At 34.6% G+C, this 16,998-nt stretch overlaps 1 protein-coding gene across 1 annotated transcript in view; it reads right to left on the reverse strand.

Moving 5' to 3' along the window:
- The window catches only part of nell2a (neural EGFL like 2a), a 104,046-nt gene that overhangs the window by 6,223 nt on the left and 80,825 nt on the right, over positions 1 to 16,998 (reverse strand). Inside the window, exons 16-18 of the mRNA XM_016515731.1 lie at positions 14,019 to 14,141; positions 13,334 to 13,429; positions 302 to 442 (exon numbers count right to left, since the gene is read on the reverse strand). Of these exons, the coding sequence (XP_016371217.1) occupies positions 302 to 442; positions 13,334 to 13,429; positions 14,019 to 14,141 (360 nt within the window). The remainder of the gene's footprint in view (positions 1 to 301; positions 443 to 13,333; positions 13,430 to 14,018; positions 14,142 to 16,998) is intronic.

Consider the following 16,998-nt stretch of genomic DNA (forward strand, 5'->3'; position numbering starts at 1 on the left):
TTTCATGTTTTAAATTATTTCAAATATCAGTATTCAACGTTTTATGTTAAAAACAAAACATTAGGCCTTTTTACATTAGGCCATTTATGCATCTATAACTGCAGTTTAAATGCATCCATGTCCCCTCTGAGATAGATAAACTGTGTAAATACATCTAAATGCTATTTCAGATGCAGATTCCAGAAATGTTTTAGTGTTTGAGTTAGTGTGAGTGAGTGAGTGAGTGTGTGTGTGTGTGTGTGTGTGTGTGTGTGAGTGTGAGTGAGTGAGTGAGTGAGTGAGTGTGTTTGGACAGCTGTACCTTTACAGGACTCTCCGTTGGCGGTGAACACCTCGTTGTCATGGTAACCGTCACGACACTCGCAGTGATACCAACCAGGTAAGTTCACACAGGTGGCATGTGTGTCACACTGAACCAAACCCTCCGAGCACTCGTCGATGTCTGAACACACACACACACACACACACACACACACACGGTTCATTATCTCTGCTCCAAACCCTCGGCTGACTACACGAACAGCATTTTAAGGCATCGTAAAGCAACCTATTCTTGATGTGATGAAGGCAGCAGCAGCATTACACAGATTCAGACCAAGAGCTGATAAAAACATCACAATAATCCACAAGTAATTACAGTCCATCAGTTAACATCTGGAGAAGACAAAAGCTGAAACAAATCCAGCATTAAGACGTTTTTAACCAAAATACGAGTCCATAATAACGCTTCCTCCAGTGAAAAAGTGCATCTCCTGTTGTCTCTCACATCAAAATCCAGCCACATATTTGTTTAGAGCTGTTTTGACGCTGCTTGATCTGTGCAGATTTCTCTCCTGATTCACACCAGAACACTTTTTCACTGCAGGAAGTGTTATTGTGGATTATATCCAGCATTAAGACGTTTTTAACCAAAATACGAGTCCATAATAACGCTTCCTCCAGTGAAAAAGTGCATCTCCTGTTGTCTCTCACATCAAAATCCAGCCACATATTTGTTTAGAGCTGTTTTGATCAGTGCAGATTTCTCTCCTGATTCAGATCAGAACACTTTTTTCACCTGGAGGAAGTGTTATTATAGATTATGAGCTTTTGTCTTCTCCAGATGTTAATTGATGGACTGGAGTGCTGTGGATTATTGTGATGTTTTTATCAGCTGTTTGGACTCTCATTCTGACGGCACCCATTCACTTGAATGAAGTCCCAATATGATCTCCAACATTTCTCATGAAGTCTTACAGCTTTATACCCTTACTGGATGAGAACTAGTGACTTATTTGGGTCTGTTTGTGTTTTTCAGGAATCTTCTCCATCAGTTACAGCAGTGAATTCAGGTTGTATATTCTCAGTTTGTATCTGGATGTTTAGTTTGCATCACAAACGCTTCATATTTCATGTTCATTTCCTGTGATCTCAATATCTCAGATTATGTTGATGTTTCTGGGTGTTATGATGACAGAAGAGCTCGTCATGATGGGACATGATTGATGTTCAATGATAAACACACATTCAAAAAATCTGTGTGCCTCTCACATAACAGGGTTTGTTCAACTGACCCCATCAGAGAAAGATGAAATATCTGGGTCACATTTCTTCACAAAAAAATGAGATAAATAAATGTTTTAACAGTTGTTTTAATAATGTTAATGTTATATGAATAATATTTTCATATACTATTTTATAATTAATAATATTATTTATATGTTATTTATTTTAATATATATATATATATATATATATGCATGAAATATTATTTTTAATATAGTTATAAATTTGCATATATCCATCTTAAAAATTAAAAAAATAATTTTATTTAAATTATGAATTAAAAATTAATATTTTTTCTTTCATATATTTTCTTAATAGGTTTATATACAGTGGGTACGGAAAGTATTCAGACCCCCTTAAATTTTTCACTCTTTGTTATATTGCAGAATCAGTATAATCAAACACAGTTGGACTCAAATGAAGGTGTAGAACCATCTCAGGGATGATCAGAAGAAATGGACAGCACCTGCGTTAAATATATGAGTGTCACAGCAAAGGGTCTGACTACTTAGGACCATGTGATATTTCAGTTTTTTTTTTTTAATAAATCTGCAAAAATGTCAACAATTCTGTGTTTTTCTGTCAATATGGGGTGCTGTGTGTACATTAATGAGGAAAAAAAATTAACTTAAATGATTTTAGCAAATGGCTGCAATATAACAAAGAGTGAAAAATTTAAGGGGGTCTGAATACTTTCCGTACCCACTGTATATATTTTAATGATTTTTTAATACTTAATTTTCTATTTTTTTATCATTTTTAAACAACTATATGATTTCTGATAATTATATACATTTATTAGAATTATATAAATGATTTATATTTTATATGTATATTTTTAAAACTAAAGAATGTATGCATTATGGTAGCATTTGTTGTATTGCTTTCATGCTCATTTTAATAAAAAATGCAGTAATTTTAACTGTAATATATTAAGACATTATTGTATTACAGTGATGAGAATCTAATGAGAATTATCAGTGAGAATAATGAAAATTACTAAATAACTCAGAAGCAAAACATCCTCCCAGACACAGTAATGAGAGTTTTGGTGAAGAATGCAGGAAAAAACTATAATGCTCCTAAAAATAGACTTTTAATTTATTTTATGCAGAATCATTCTTCTTTTGTTTCTTATGATTGTGGGGTGAAATATGATCGTGTTTTCATTCACACACAGACTGTGTTTGGTCCAATCCCGTCTTCAGACAAATGGCTTTTGCGATTCAGACATAATGAGTGGAATGATATTAAATTAGACGGCGGGCGACATTAAAGCCGTTATTACTCAGACGCTGGTGGAGAGAGATTTTCTCAACGATTAAACACTCACAGGAGAGACGAGCCTCTGCTCTGATTAAAGCTGATCTCAGATCGTTGTGAAAATCCCTCTTCATCGGCGGCCAATCACAGCGCGACCTCGCCGGGTCAGGTGACCGCCAGGAGCTTAACCGGGTTTCTGGGAGTTTTGTTCTGATATTGCTTAAAGGTGACCCACATCTTCTGACTGTTCTTGTGTTTGGTGACGTTGATTAATATCAGAGATGGAATCTGGTTAAACAATGAATGAGAGAAATTCTGGCTGGTTTTTCACTGAATTGGGAAGCTAGTCCTGTAGAATAGTTTAAAGTCATTATCAGTTTGTGCATTTAATAGAGTCAAATCAATGACAGTCATGGACTAATGACAGATGTAGGTGATAATAGCTTCTTAAATGCATGCATATACCATTTTATTATATGCAATATAAATATATGCATTATGCCATATAAATTACATTTTAATAAACATTTTTTAAAATACAATATTATTTATTTAATATTATTTGTCATATTTTTATATGTTTATAGTAAAAATGTAATTATACATTTGCACATATCAAGTGAACATTAAGAGGTAATATATGTATAAATTTTTTTTTTATCTATTAAGAAAAAAATATAATATATACTTAATAAACAAAGAATAGTTATATAAATAATATTTTAGTAAACTATTTTATAATGTAATACTATTTATTATTAATATTATATTATGTATAACGATATTATAAAAATCTATGAAGAAAAATATATATATATATATTTATTATATGAAATACTTCAACAAATGTTTTAATAAAGAATAGTTATATAAATAATATTTTAGTAAACTATTTTATAATGTAATACTATTTATTGTTAATATTATATTATGTATAATGATGTTATATATTAAAATGTTATTTAAATATAAATATATTTGCACGTAGCAAGCAAGGTAATGAAAACAAAAAATATCATGATATAGTAATTATTAATACAATATTTATAATATAAATATAATTAGAAATGTGCACATAAGGTAATGATTTTTTTTTTTTTCACTTTTTTTTCTTAGATTTTCAGGAAGCGTTTTCAGGTATTCAGATCACAAGTATATAGTGAAGTATATCAATTTTTCCCTGTATTCATTACTGAAGTCTCATATCTGAGAGCCGCTGCGGACAACAAGCCGAACCTGCTCACATTTATCATCTTAAAGGTTTGACATTTGGTTGTGTTCTCCTGCAACCTGAACTTTCAGGAACATGAATATGAGTCTGACTGTAACTGGAAAGTTTTAGCCAGCAGCTCAAAGTTTGTCCACAGTTTCCCCTCGTTGTAAAGCCACGCCACACTCCTCTATTCTGCTGCTCTCACACCGCCGGAGATGAGCAGAAAATAGATGAGCGGGTCTTTTTTTTTACAGCCGCGTCTGTTTGCTGCAGAATGCTGAAATCCCTCTTGTTCTTTGTGGCAGAAGAGTTTGCAGTCGGCAGAACAGACTGGCTTTGAAATTGAAAAGCCGTCTGCCCGCTCACGGCTGGAAAGAAGAAAAGAAAGAGAAAGAAAGATAGAGCTGGAGTTGAAGTGCTGAATCAGTGTGGGATGCTTGTGTTTTTTGTGCTATTTATAAGAGAATAGATGTCAGGATGCTAAATATACTCGCTAGATAACACGCTGTTTGTAATGATTTCATTTAAAGCATTTACTGTTAACGACCGCATGAAAATAATTACAATTTGTGCCTGTGGAAGCTTGTTTCTGCCACGGGATAAAAAAATAAAAAAGTTAGTTGCAACTTTTTATCTCCCAATTCTGACTTTTTCTCAGAATTGCGAAATAGAGTTATGAAAAAGAAAAAGAGTTATGAGGAAAAAAGTCGAAATTGCACGATATAAACGATGAATTGTGAGATAAAAAGTAGAGAAAATAGAATTTAAAAATATAAATTCAGAATTGCAAGATGTAAACAGAATTGTGAGAAAATAGTCAGAATTGCAAGATTTTAGGAGATATAAAAATTGCGATACAAAGGTCAGAATTGAGTGAAAAAAGTCAGAATTGTGAGATTTAAACTCAGAGTTGCAAGAAAATAGAATTTAGAAATATAAATTTAGAATTACAAGATGCAAACAGAATTGCAAGAAAATAGTCAAAATAGTGAGAATTGCAAGGAAATCGTCAGAATTCTGAGATATAAATTCAGAATTGCAAGTTATAAAGATATTTGCAAGAAAAAAGGTCAGAATTGCAAGATATAAATTGAGGATTGAGAAAATAGAATTGTGAAATGCATTCTGACATTTATCTGTGAATTGCAAATTCTGAGAATTGCGAGAAAATAGAATCGCAATAACTAAACAGAATTGTGAGGAAAAGTGTCAGAATTACGAGATATAAAAATGTATGAGAAAAAGGTCAGAATTGCGAGATATAAACTCAGAATTGTGACCTTTATCTGTGAATTGCGAATTCTGAGAAATGCGAGAAAATAGAATTGTGAGATATAAACAGAAATGCGAGATATTAAAAGTGCAAGACAAATGTCAGAATTCAGTAAAAATAGTCAGAATTGTGAGAAAAGGGTCAGAATTGTGAGATATAAAAATTGCGAGACAAAGGTCAGAATTGAGTGGAAAAAGTCAGAATTGTGAGATTTAAACTCAGGGTTGCAAGAAAATAGAATTTAGAAATATAAATGTAGAATTACAAGATGTAAACAGAATTGTAAGAAAATAATCAGAATTCTGAGATATAAACTCAGAATTGTGACCTTTATCTGTGAATTGCGAATTCTGAGAAATGAGAGAAAATAGAATTGTGAGATATAAACAGAAATGCAAGATATAAAAATTGCGAGACAAAGGTCAGAATTGAGTGGAAAAAGTCAGAACTGCGAGATTTAAACTCAGAGTTGCAAGAAAATAGAATTTAGAAATATGTAGAATTACAAGATGTAAACTGAATTGTAAGAAAAAGGTCAGAATTGTGAGATATAAACTCAGAATTGTGACCTTTATCTGTGAATTGCGAATTCTGAGAAATGTGAGAAAATAGAATTGTGAGATATAAACAGAAATGCAAGATATCAAAATTGCAAGACAAATGTCAGAATTCAGTAAAAATAGTCAGAATTGTGAGAAAAGGGTCAGAATTGCGAGATATAAAAATTGCGAGACAAAGGTCAGAATTCAGTAAAAATAGTCAGAATTGTGAGTCAAACTTAAAAAATTTTTCCTCGCAATTCTGAGTTTGTCTTGCAGTTCAGGATCAGAATTGTGAGATATAAACAGAATTGCAAGATATAAAATCTGTCTTACAGATCGCATGTCTTTAAACTGTCAAAGGCTTCAGGCTTTTGAATCTACTTCACACAGTCTGGCTAGGCTTTCTCAAGCCAACATCAAGCTTTACCGTCCAGTTTCATAGTATGCCATGTTTCTTTATCATTCTCACGTATAAATAATTCAAAAATATCTACAGCATTGCAAGATCCACCATCATGTTTCTACATCTGACGTACGATCGAATGTGATCGCACAGCTGAGCAGTTACATAACAGCGGCAGGAGTTTGTAAAATACAAGCACAAAAAAAGAGAAAAAATGTTGCAAGATTAAACAACAGCTGCAAACAAAGGCGAGCTTCCTCTTCAAACACACAGAGATGCACAAACGCGCGACGGCGTCCTCTGAGACGTGCCATTTACATGTAACGAGACACTCGTGAGAAACAAAAGGCCTTAATTAAGCGCCACTAATTAACTCTGTGTGTGTGTGTGTGTGTCTAAATAAGTCATGAAATCCTGGCCACTGTAGCAGCGTGTGAATATACAGGTGAAAGCAGCCCACGCGCGCCAACACCAGCAGTGCATTGTGGGTAAACCCTCATGACAGTTTACCATGGCAACTGTAGTTTCCACTAAAATACTACAGTTACTGTTGGTATTAATTATCAGTCATCAAAAACACTTTACAATTACTATAGTTTAACAGTAGTAAAGTTAATGGTATTTGGCCTAAAATTTTCCATTGTAACTATTTTTTGTAATATTTTTGAAAGACGTCTCTTCTGCTCACCAGGGCTGCGCATTTATTTAATCAAAAACACAGTAAAAATTGTGAAATATTATTATAATGAACAATAGCTGTTTTCTCTGCGAATATACTGTAAAGTGTAATTTATTGCCATGATGCAAAGCTGAATTTTCAGCATCATTACCCCAGTCTTCAGTGTCACATGATCTTCAGAAATCATTCTAATATGCTGATTTGCTGCTCAAGAAACATTTCTGATTATTAGCAATGTTGAAAACAGTTGTGCTGCACAATATTTCTGTGGAAACTGTGATACTTTTTATTTGTCAGGATTCACAGATGAATAAAAAGTTCAAAAGAACAGCATCTATTTGAAATAGAAATCTTTTGAGATTATAAATGACTTTACTGTCACTTTTGATCAATTTAATGCATTCTTGATTCGTAAAATCAATTTCTCATTGTAGATTACTCACAAATTGTAGTCCATTACTGATTACAGATTGCATAATGAAAATTGTAGTTAGTAACGTAAGGTTTCAGGTAATGCATTCTACTTTTTAGATTACTTAAATGTAATCTGACTATAAGCATTTTAAAATACAGACATATTAAAATACAGACATAATTAGTACTGAATTTTTGGAATCGGATTTTGTAATCCAGATAATATGTAATCAGTTACTCCCAGCTCTGATTACTGTAGCAGTGTACAGTATGTGTGACATGTGGAAGCTCTGTCTGTGTGTGTGTTTCTGTGTTTGTCTCCAGGGGAATGTCGTTCCAGCGCCGGATCCGCTCACACAATCACTCCGAACACAATGACTTCATGCAACATTACAATCCAATCTCCGCAAATACGACATCAAAGCGAAAACGTAACAAGATGTGAAATTTAAACTCGCTCGTATTTACCGGCAGACAACGGCTTCATTTCTCGCTTGGGGCGTTAAAAAAAGAAAGACCTCAGCGAACAACGAGCCGAAACAAACGGAGCACTGCAGCAGGGATGAAATGAGAGTTGTATAATATATATAATATATATATATATTTCATTCTTATGTTTGTGTTTGCATATATGTGCAATTGTGCATTGTGAATAATGCATCTAGCACGTGATTGCATGAGAGCGATTGTGTGAATAATGCATCTAGCACGTGATTGCATGAGAGCGATTGTGTGAATAATGCATCTTCTGCAAGGACTTGTTGACAGCACTGAAGTGCAGCGACACTTAGCATGCATGCTAATTGCGTGCACTTTCTTTCCGTGCATCATTTTGCACATCCTCCTTTAATTCTTTGGGTTTTCTGTAAGTTCTCCCTCGAATCATCATCCGTATCCTGACTGTGTCGGTCTCTGCTCTGCTAGTTTGTCAGATGGTCTTGAGAGAATTCGTAAAAAGCCAGAGAAGAGGACAAGAGAGCAACCGAGTGAAAGCATTTTCATGTTCAGTCGTATCCCAGAAGCCCCAAACACACACACATGCACGCACACAGCAGCTCTTTTATTTCAGAGAGTGTGATTCTCTTTGAGCGCTCGTGAGTTGCTCTCGTGGCTCCAGAGGAGTCGTTTAAAAGCGTTCGTCTTGTATCTCTCAGGGCTTGTGAAGACTCAAGCGTCTCGGTTATCTGAGGAAACCCTGAGCGTCTCGTGTCGTGTGATATGAAACTGATTATAATGTTTATTGATGGGCATTTATATAACGGATGATTCTAGTTCATTTGAGGTTCATAAGAACTAAAGCGTAGCAGTTTCTGTACAAAACGCTACAAAAGAAGGGCACATAAAACAAACCAATCAACGTGTAACTTAGTATTTTGACTATTTAGAGAAACATTTATATTATTTAATTGACTAAATCAAACTATGCAAGTACTATTTTTCCACCATTGACAACATAGTAACTCATTTGTTTGGTTTTGGTTGCTCTTTATTAAAGGAATAGTTCATCCAAAAATGAAAATGTGCTCACCCTCAGGCCATTCAAGATTAGGATGAGTTTGTTTCTTCATCAGATTTTAGAAATGTCTGCAATGGATGCTCTGCAGTGAATGGGTGCCGTCAGAAAGAGAGTCCAAACAGCTGATAAAAACATCACAATAATCCACAAGTAATCTACAGCACTCCAGTCCATCAGTTAACATCTGGAGAAGACAAAAGCTGAAATAAATCCAGCATTAAGACATTTATAACAAGCACATAATCCATAATAACGCTTCCTCCAGTGATTACTTGTGGATTATTGTGATGTTTTTATCAGCTGTTTGGACTCTCGTTCTGACGGCACCCATTCACTGCAGAGCATCCATTGCTGAGACACTGATGCAATGCTACATTTCTCCAAATCTAATGAAGAAACAAACTCATCTATATCTTGGATGGCCTGAGGATGTGTAAAGTTTCAGTAAATTTTCATTTTTGGGTGAACTATTGCTTTAACTGTAGCTTTAGTTTTGTTGTGAGTTTGATTTAGCTCAGAAAAAACTTAATTAATTTTCTGTCATGTTCGTTTGTTTCTTTCTCTTATTCCCTTTGATACAACCTTCAACTTTCATGAAAGAGCTGTTTCTTCATCTTTCCTTTTGTCTTTTGTGTTCATAATTGTTTCTCGCTCTTGACTCACTTTGATGATTTAGTTTATCCGTGTTTGTTTATGCTGTAATATTTTCCTCAAAGCTGAAACTCTGATGCAAGTGAACGTCTGTTTCTCACAAAACAAGAGAGACTTAAACTGCAAAGATTTTTTTACTTCAAAATAACTTATATATTTTATTCTGCAAGGACACATTTAATTGATGAAAAGTGACAGTAAAAATTTATATATCTAATAAATGCTGTTCTTTTGAACTTTCTATTCATCTGTGAATCCTGAAAGGTAAAATGTATTACGGTTTCTACAAAAAATATTGGGCGGCACAACTGTTTTCAACATGGATAATAATCAGAAATGTTTCTTGAGCAGCAAATCAGCATATTAGAATGATTTCTGAAGATCATGTGACACTGAAGACTGGAGTAATGATGCTGAAAATTCAGCTTTGATCACAGAAATAAATTACAGTTTAACAGATATTCACATAGAAAACAGCTGTTTTAAATTCTAATAATATTTCACAATTTTTACTGTATTTTTGATCAAATAAATGCAGCCTTGATGAGCAAAAGAGATTTCTTTATCTCTAAAGTAAACACAAAAAGATATTTGTTACCTGGCATCTAATTTAAAAAAAAATCTCTACTAAGTATTTTACAGTTCATTAGAGTATCTTTTGCTAATGTCTAGTGTGTTTTGTGTTCGTCTGTTGTTCACTGCATCTTCATGACGTTTGATTCATAACCACACTGATTGAAACTTGAGCAGAATAAAAATAACATCAGGCCTCCAGGTGAACATCAAACCAGCGCGCTTTCATTTGGAAACCTGCTCCAGCATCCAGGATCAACAGCAGCACCTCATTTATTCTGTGCTTCTGCTCCTTTATTAGTTCATTTGACTGCCTCGGCTTCTGGCTGCCCAGCAGGCATCAAAAATCAGCCTGTTTTCCAACAGACAGTTTACTAGACAAACAGCACAGACGTCATGTCGTCAAAATTACAGTCACAGACGCCTCCTCAATCCCCACACACAATAGAGCCCATCGCTGACCACAAAACACAGCGCTTCTGTCCAAACCAGCTGCAGGACATTTTCAAATCACTCTTTTGTGACGTTTAACTCATCGATACGTTTGACATTCAGTGTCATTGTGAATCAAAAAAGCTTGACAAACTAAAACACTGATAATAGCAGTGAGTGAATTATACAATGACTCACAATTGACCCTAACTATCTATCTATCTATCTATCTATCGATATATCTATCATTCTTTCATCTATCATCTATCTATCTATCTATCTATCTATCTATCTATCGATATATCTATCATTCTTTCATCTATCTATCTATCTATCTATCTATTTATCTATCTATCTATCGTTCGATCCATCTATCCATCCATCCATCCATCGTTCTATCGGTCGATCTATCTATCTATCTATCTATCTATCTACCTATCTATCTATCTATCGTTCTATCATTCTATCTATCTATCTATCTATCTATCTATCGTTCTATCGATCTATCTATCTATCTATCTATCTATCATCTTAAACCTTTAAACTAAAGACTTTTTAAACCTATTTCTAACAAGGCTTTCAAAACATTGAGTTTGTTGACAAACTTTGCTTCTCTAGTTAAGTACAGTAGTTAAACTTTTTAATGATTTTTTTTTCTCCAAACAAAAAATGAGAATTGTGTTCTTAATTTTTTATTATCTACTACCGTTTCATAAAAGCACCGGAGGCCGTATGATATAAAAATATAACACAACCTCTTGTGTTTCATTTTTATGAAACAGTTTAGTGCATGAACTTTCTAAGACCTTTCACTTGGGGTCTCGAACACCCTGGTGTTTTGAGAAAATTGTTAAATACGATTCCAACATCTATGTGGAAAAAAAGCCATAAACTCATCCGCTTGATTCCCTCTGGTATCCTCCAGGAGAAAACTAACAGAAAAGTCTCGAAGAAAAGCCATTTGATTTTAATCAAAGGCCAGAGCGAGGGCAGAAATGCTCTTTCTATGGGATCGATGGCTTGCGACGTGCGCTGCGTGTCTCTTTGCGAAAGCGTCCAGAAACAGGCAGCATCTGCTGGAAATGACCCACGCGGGACCGGCGCGTCACAAACAACGCTAATCTGAGACACGAAGCGAAAGCTGCAGAGAGTTCGTTCTCGTGTTTTCATTATAAGCGTGCGTTTACCAGCAGTGCATCATCCGTCTCCATCCAGAGCGACGGTGTTACAATGAAATTTAATTTTCTACCTAGTAGACTGTGTTTTATTAACGTCTACACCTACCCCAACCCTAAACCTACCCCTTACAATAATGCAAAAACAGTAATTATTGTTTTACAGTGTGACAAAACTTACGCTGTATTCATGTGCGCATGCCCAGTAGCCACAGCTGTCTCCCTTCTAGCCTTAAGGCTGTTACCCAGGGGGTCAATAACAACAGAAGGGGAAATAAACGGCAGTGTGTGAGGGAACGGGAAACAGAGACGCCTGTGATCCACAGAAATGATTAACGTGCAGATGGAGGACGCATTTCCCTTTCGCTGTAGGAGGAATTGACGCTCGATTTACTCAACTAAACAAAGCACGGGTCCTAAATTAAGATAAACGAGCGCGCGTGGGGGAGATATATTCATATCTTAAACAATGGAAGAAAAACAAGCACATAAAGGGAAGGATAACGTGGAGTAATGTGAACATACAGAGCAAAACTAGTGTAAGTGAAGAAGAACTTATGAGATATAATTCAGGTTGAGTTGGTTTAGTTGATGCTCGGCAACATCACAATCGAGAATATGACCTTTAATATATATATATGTATGTTGCTCAGCATATGTGTGTTTAATTAGCTATTTAAAAAAAAAAAAAAAAAAAAAAAAAAGTGTTGCCAAGTCTGCCGTTTTCCTGTGGAATTGGGCTAGTTTACCACTGTTGCCGCGGGTTTATTCATGTCCGCGGGTTGATGAATAAATTACATTTTAAAATATATTCAAATAGAAAACAGTTATTTTAAATAGTACAAATATTTCAAAATTGTACTGTTTTTGCTGTACTTTGGATCAAATAAATGCAGGCTTGGTGAACAGAAGAGACTTAAAAAAAAACAGTAAAAATATTACTGTTCAAAATCTTTTGACTGGTAGTGTATATAGTTATTTATTAATAATTTATTATACATATGTATATATATGTATACATATCTGTGTGTGTATACATGTATTAAAATATATTATAAATTGTATTTATAAATACATTTGTATTTTTGTATTTATTATAACACAAAGTTATTTGTTATACAAAGTGATTTATATCTATGATTTCTATAAATATAAATATTTATTTATTGTATTTGGTCACACACACACACACACACACACACATATATATATATATATATATATACAGTAGTCAACATTTGAAGTGGATCAAAAATGTTCATCAAAGTTGTCCTAAGACAAGAACACATTTTGGTTTTAAGTTTGATTTGAAAGGATTTTGAAATGTTGACTACTGTATATATATATGTGTGTGTGTGTTATCTGTGTATATATCTTTTATTATATATGAATATATAAAGAGCACTTCTTGTTGACTTCCCAGTAAAAACTGACTATATTGTGATTTTTTTAATATATATATATATTACAATTAATATTGTAATATATTGTAATATAATTGGCCTACAATTAATAATATATAATAATATATATTTTACAATTTACAATTTATTACTCTCTACTATTATATATATATTTCACTATCTGTTACTATGTATTTATTCATGCATTATATATATATATTCACATACTCAGGCTTTGTTCTGGATCTTACCCGTCTCGCAGTTCTGCCCGCTGAAGCCCTGCGGACACACACAGATGTTGGGAGACGCGCAGGAGCCGCCGTTCAGACAGCGGCCGTCGCACAGCGCTGCGGGTCAAAGAGAGAACAGAGGGTCAGTCAGGTGACGGGCCATGCGACGGGTCAAGTGACGGGTCATGTGACGGGCCATGCGACGGGTCATGTGACGGGTCAGGTGACGGGCCATGCGACGGGTCATGTGACGGGCCATGTGACGAGTCAGGTGACAGGTCAAGCGACGGGTCATGTGACGGGTCAGGTGACGGGCCATGCGACGGGTCATGTGACGGGCCATGTGACGAGTCAGGTGACAGGTCAAGCGACGGGTCATGTGACGGGTCAGGTGACGGGCCATGCGACGGGTCAAGCGACGGGTCATGTGACGGGTCATGCGATGGGTCAGGTGACGGGTCATGTGACGGGCCATGTGACGGGTCAAGTGACGGGTCATGTGACTGGTCAGGTGATGGGCCATGTGACGGGTCAGGTGATGGGCCATGTGATGGGTCATGCAACGGGTCAGGTGACGGGTCAGGTGATGGGCCATGTGACGGGTCATGCGACGGGTCAGGTGACGGGTCAGGGGATGGGCCATGTGACGGGTCAAGCGATGGGTCATGCGACGGGTCAGGTGACTGCAGACGGGCGCGGGGCTCACCTCTGCAGTCGGTGCCGTTGCCGGTGTATCCGGGTTTGCAGGAGCAGCTGTGGCCGCCGACGGTGTTGAAACACAGAGCATTCTCATCGCAGCTGTGCTGTCCGGACGCACACTCATCGTGCTCTACAGAGAGAAACACTGAGTCAACATGAGATCTCAATCACCTTCATCAGTCTACACTGATCAAACCAACTGCTTTTCACCAGCCAGTCAGTTCCTCACGGTGAAATTTAGGATATTAAATCTGTCATTTTTCAGTAAATAATTCCATTTTTATTTGACCATCTAACTCTAGCACTTTCTATTCGAATTCTATTCTTTAAAAAAAAAAAGACTTGCACCCTTTTAGACTTGCACTCTATTCATTTACTAACACTACCACTAGCTTCTCTATTCTTTTTGTATTCTATCTATTTGTTTTCTTTTTATTCATTATACAATTAACAAAAGCAAAAAAAGCCTTGAACACTAGCTTGCTCTATTCTTTTTCTTTTCTATCTGTTTCCTTTTTATTATATAATTTAAAAAGCTAACTGAGACTTGTTATAGCACTTGCATATCATTGCTCTTTTGTTGGTTTTGATTGCTTCTGCTGTCCTCATTTGTAAGTCGCTTTGGATAAAAATGTCTGCTAAATGTCTAAATGTAATGTAAATATAATGTAAATATCCCCTTATTAACTCAGAAATGTATTACTGTTACTAAAACCAAAAAAAAAGACTTGAAATAAAATCAATTTTAACTGAAATAAAATTCAAAAAATTTTAAACCTTATTTTATTTCAGCTATTATTTTATTTCTGATTTTTATTTAGTTTAGGTTGATGTAGTAATATAACTAAAACTGAAATAGAAAATTATAGACATTAAACAAACATGACAGAAATAAATTTGAAACTATGAAATATATATATATATATATATAAACAGAACATATAAAAATAAGAATTAATACTATAATAAATGACAAAATCATAAAAAATGTTAATTGAAATTAAGTAAACTTTAACTGAAATGACAATATAAAAAACTTAAACTTATTTTATTTCAGCTTGTTGCCAAGTCAACTTTCATTTTCATTTAGTTTAACTTGATGTACTAAAATAATTTAAATTAAAAATAATAAAAAAAACAATGAAAACATGAAAAAATAAAAATGACAAAACCCCAACAAAATTACTAAAACTTTAAAATTAAAATTAAAATGGAAAATATAGTAAAACTAATAGTATCTCATTCATACTAAAATAAACCATTCAAAACATTAACTGAAATAAAATAAAATATAATAAAATAATACAAACCATAAAGACATATATTTAAAGAAAAATAAGAATGACAAATATAAAATATATAAAATAAAAATTAATTCAAATATGAATAAACATATAATAATATCGCAATGATACTAAAATAAGCCATGAAAAATTGTTACGTGAAACAAATTAAACCTTAACTGAATTAAAATATTTTAAAAACCCTCAAACTTACTTAATTTAATCTAGTTTCCAAGGCAATGTTTTCCTTTACTTTAACTTGATGTAATAAAATAATTAAATAAACTGAAATAAAAAACAATGAAAACAATTTATTTAAAAAAACATTAATAAAAATGACAAAAACACAACAAAATAAATAATATATAATTAAAAACTTAAAATTAAGAAAATATAAAAATAAAAACTCAAATTTAAATATTAGTAAAAATATAATAGTATCTCATTAATACTAAAACAACGCTGTTCAAGCAGAAAGCTGTAGGTGTGTGTTTTCTCTCCTGCCCTCCAGCTGACCTGAGATCTGTTTCCATGAGGAATTTTGGGATACATTCATCTCTGAGATTTCATAAAATCCTCCAGCAAACAAACTCCCAGCAGAAATAAACACAAACGAGGGAATAATTATAGCGCGAGCATGTGATTCAACAGCTTTCATTGAGCGCTGCACATTTCTACACTCAAACACAACCTGGAGGATCGTTTAACAAGCAAATATGATCGTTTCTATTGCATAGCAGAGCGATTATCAGTCTTTACAGCTCTGAAATATGACACGTAAAACAAACAGTACTGGAAAAGAATATTTGTGTGATGATGTTATTGCTGATATAATCAGTGTCAGTAATGCTGATCTGCTCAAAGTCTCTATATAAACGTCTGGCTCAGAGGCGGACTTACCCATTAGGCAAAGGTAGGCAACCCCCTTGGGCCCCCAAAAGCCAAGGGCCCCCTAAAATGCTTTACATCTACGAGATGCGCATTAAGCACGGACATGCGAACGGTTGCTGTTTACAGTGTTTATCACCGAGTTGAACACACTTCTCGTGCATCCTGCTTGTAGCAAATGAAAATATCATGCATCTGAAGCTGTAATTAAATATTGAGCAACAGTGCGTATTATATGTTTATTGTTTTAAATGCTGCTTACTTATTCATAAGAACCCAAGTAGAGGACGCATACACAGTTTGTTTGGTTGATATAATCCTTAGGTGTGTAAATGTATCATTTCCTTTTCATTGTTTTTTTCATTTTCATTTAAATTTGTAGTTAAAATAACTAAAAAAAAAAGTGGCTTACGCTGGTAACTCATCACAGTCATCAGTGGACTTTCCTCCTCAATATAGGCTATGTTTTTTCACACTTTTCTCATTCTCACTAGTTCAAGTTTTTATATGAATGAATGAAGGGAACCGACTGTCTTCAGAAAAGTTTCAATGGCAGTTTCATTTTATCTGCTAAAGTAGTGTTTATGAGCGCAGCGCTGCTTTGTTTACAGTCGTTACCGGGGAAACCGCTGTATTTCTGATGTTCCCAAAGCGCCTCCTGCTGGCAGAGAATTAATGTGCATTTTCAATAATCACGTCTGCAGTTTTTGTTCAGACCAATGCAAAAATCCACCCACATAAAATACATAGGGCCCCATTCATATATTTTGCCCGGGGCCCCTAAATCCGCCCCAAAAATGGTTTAAAGGCTCTCAA

This window comes from Sinocyclocheilus rhinocerous, unplaced genomic scaffold, assembly GCF_001515625.1.
Source record: "Sinocyclocheilus rhinocerous isolate Xijiao unplaced genomic scaffold, SAMN03320098_v1.1 scaffold116, whole genome shotgun sequence".
In the NCBI taxonomy this organism is placed as follows: domain Eukaryota; kingdom Metazoa; phylum Chordata; class Actinopteri; order Cypriniformes; family Cyprinidae; genus Sinocyclocheilus; species Sinocyclocheilus rhinocerous.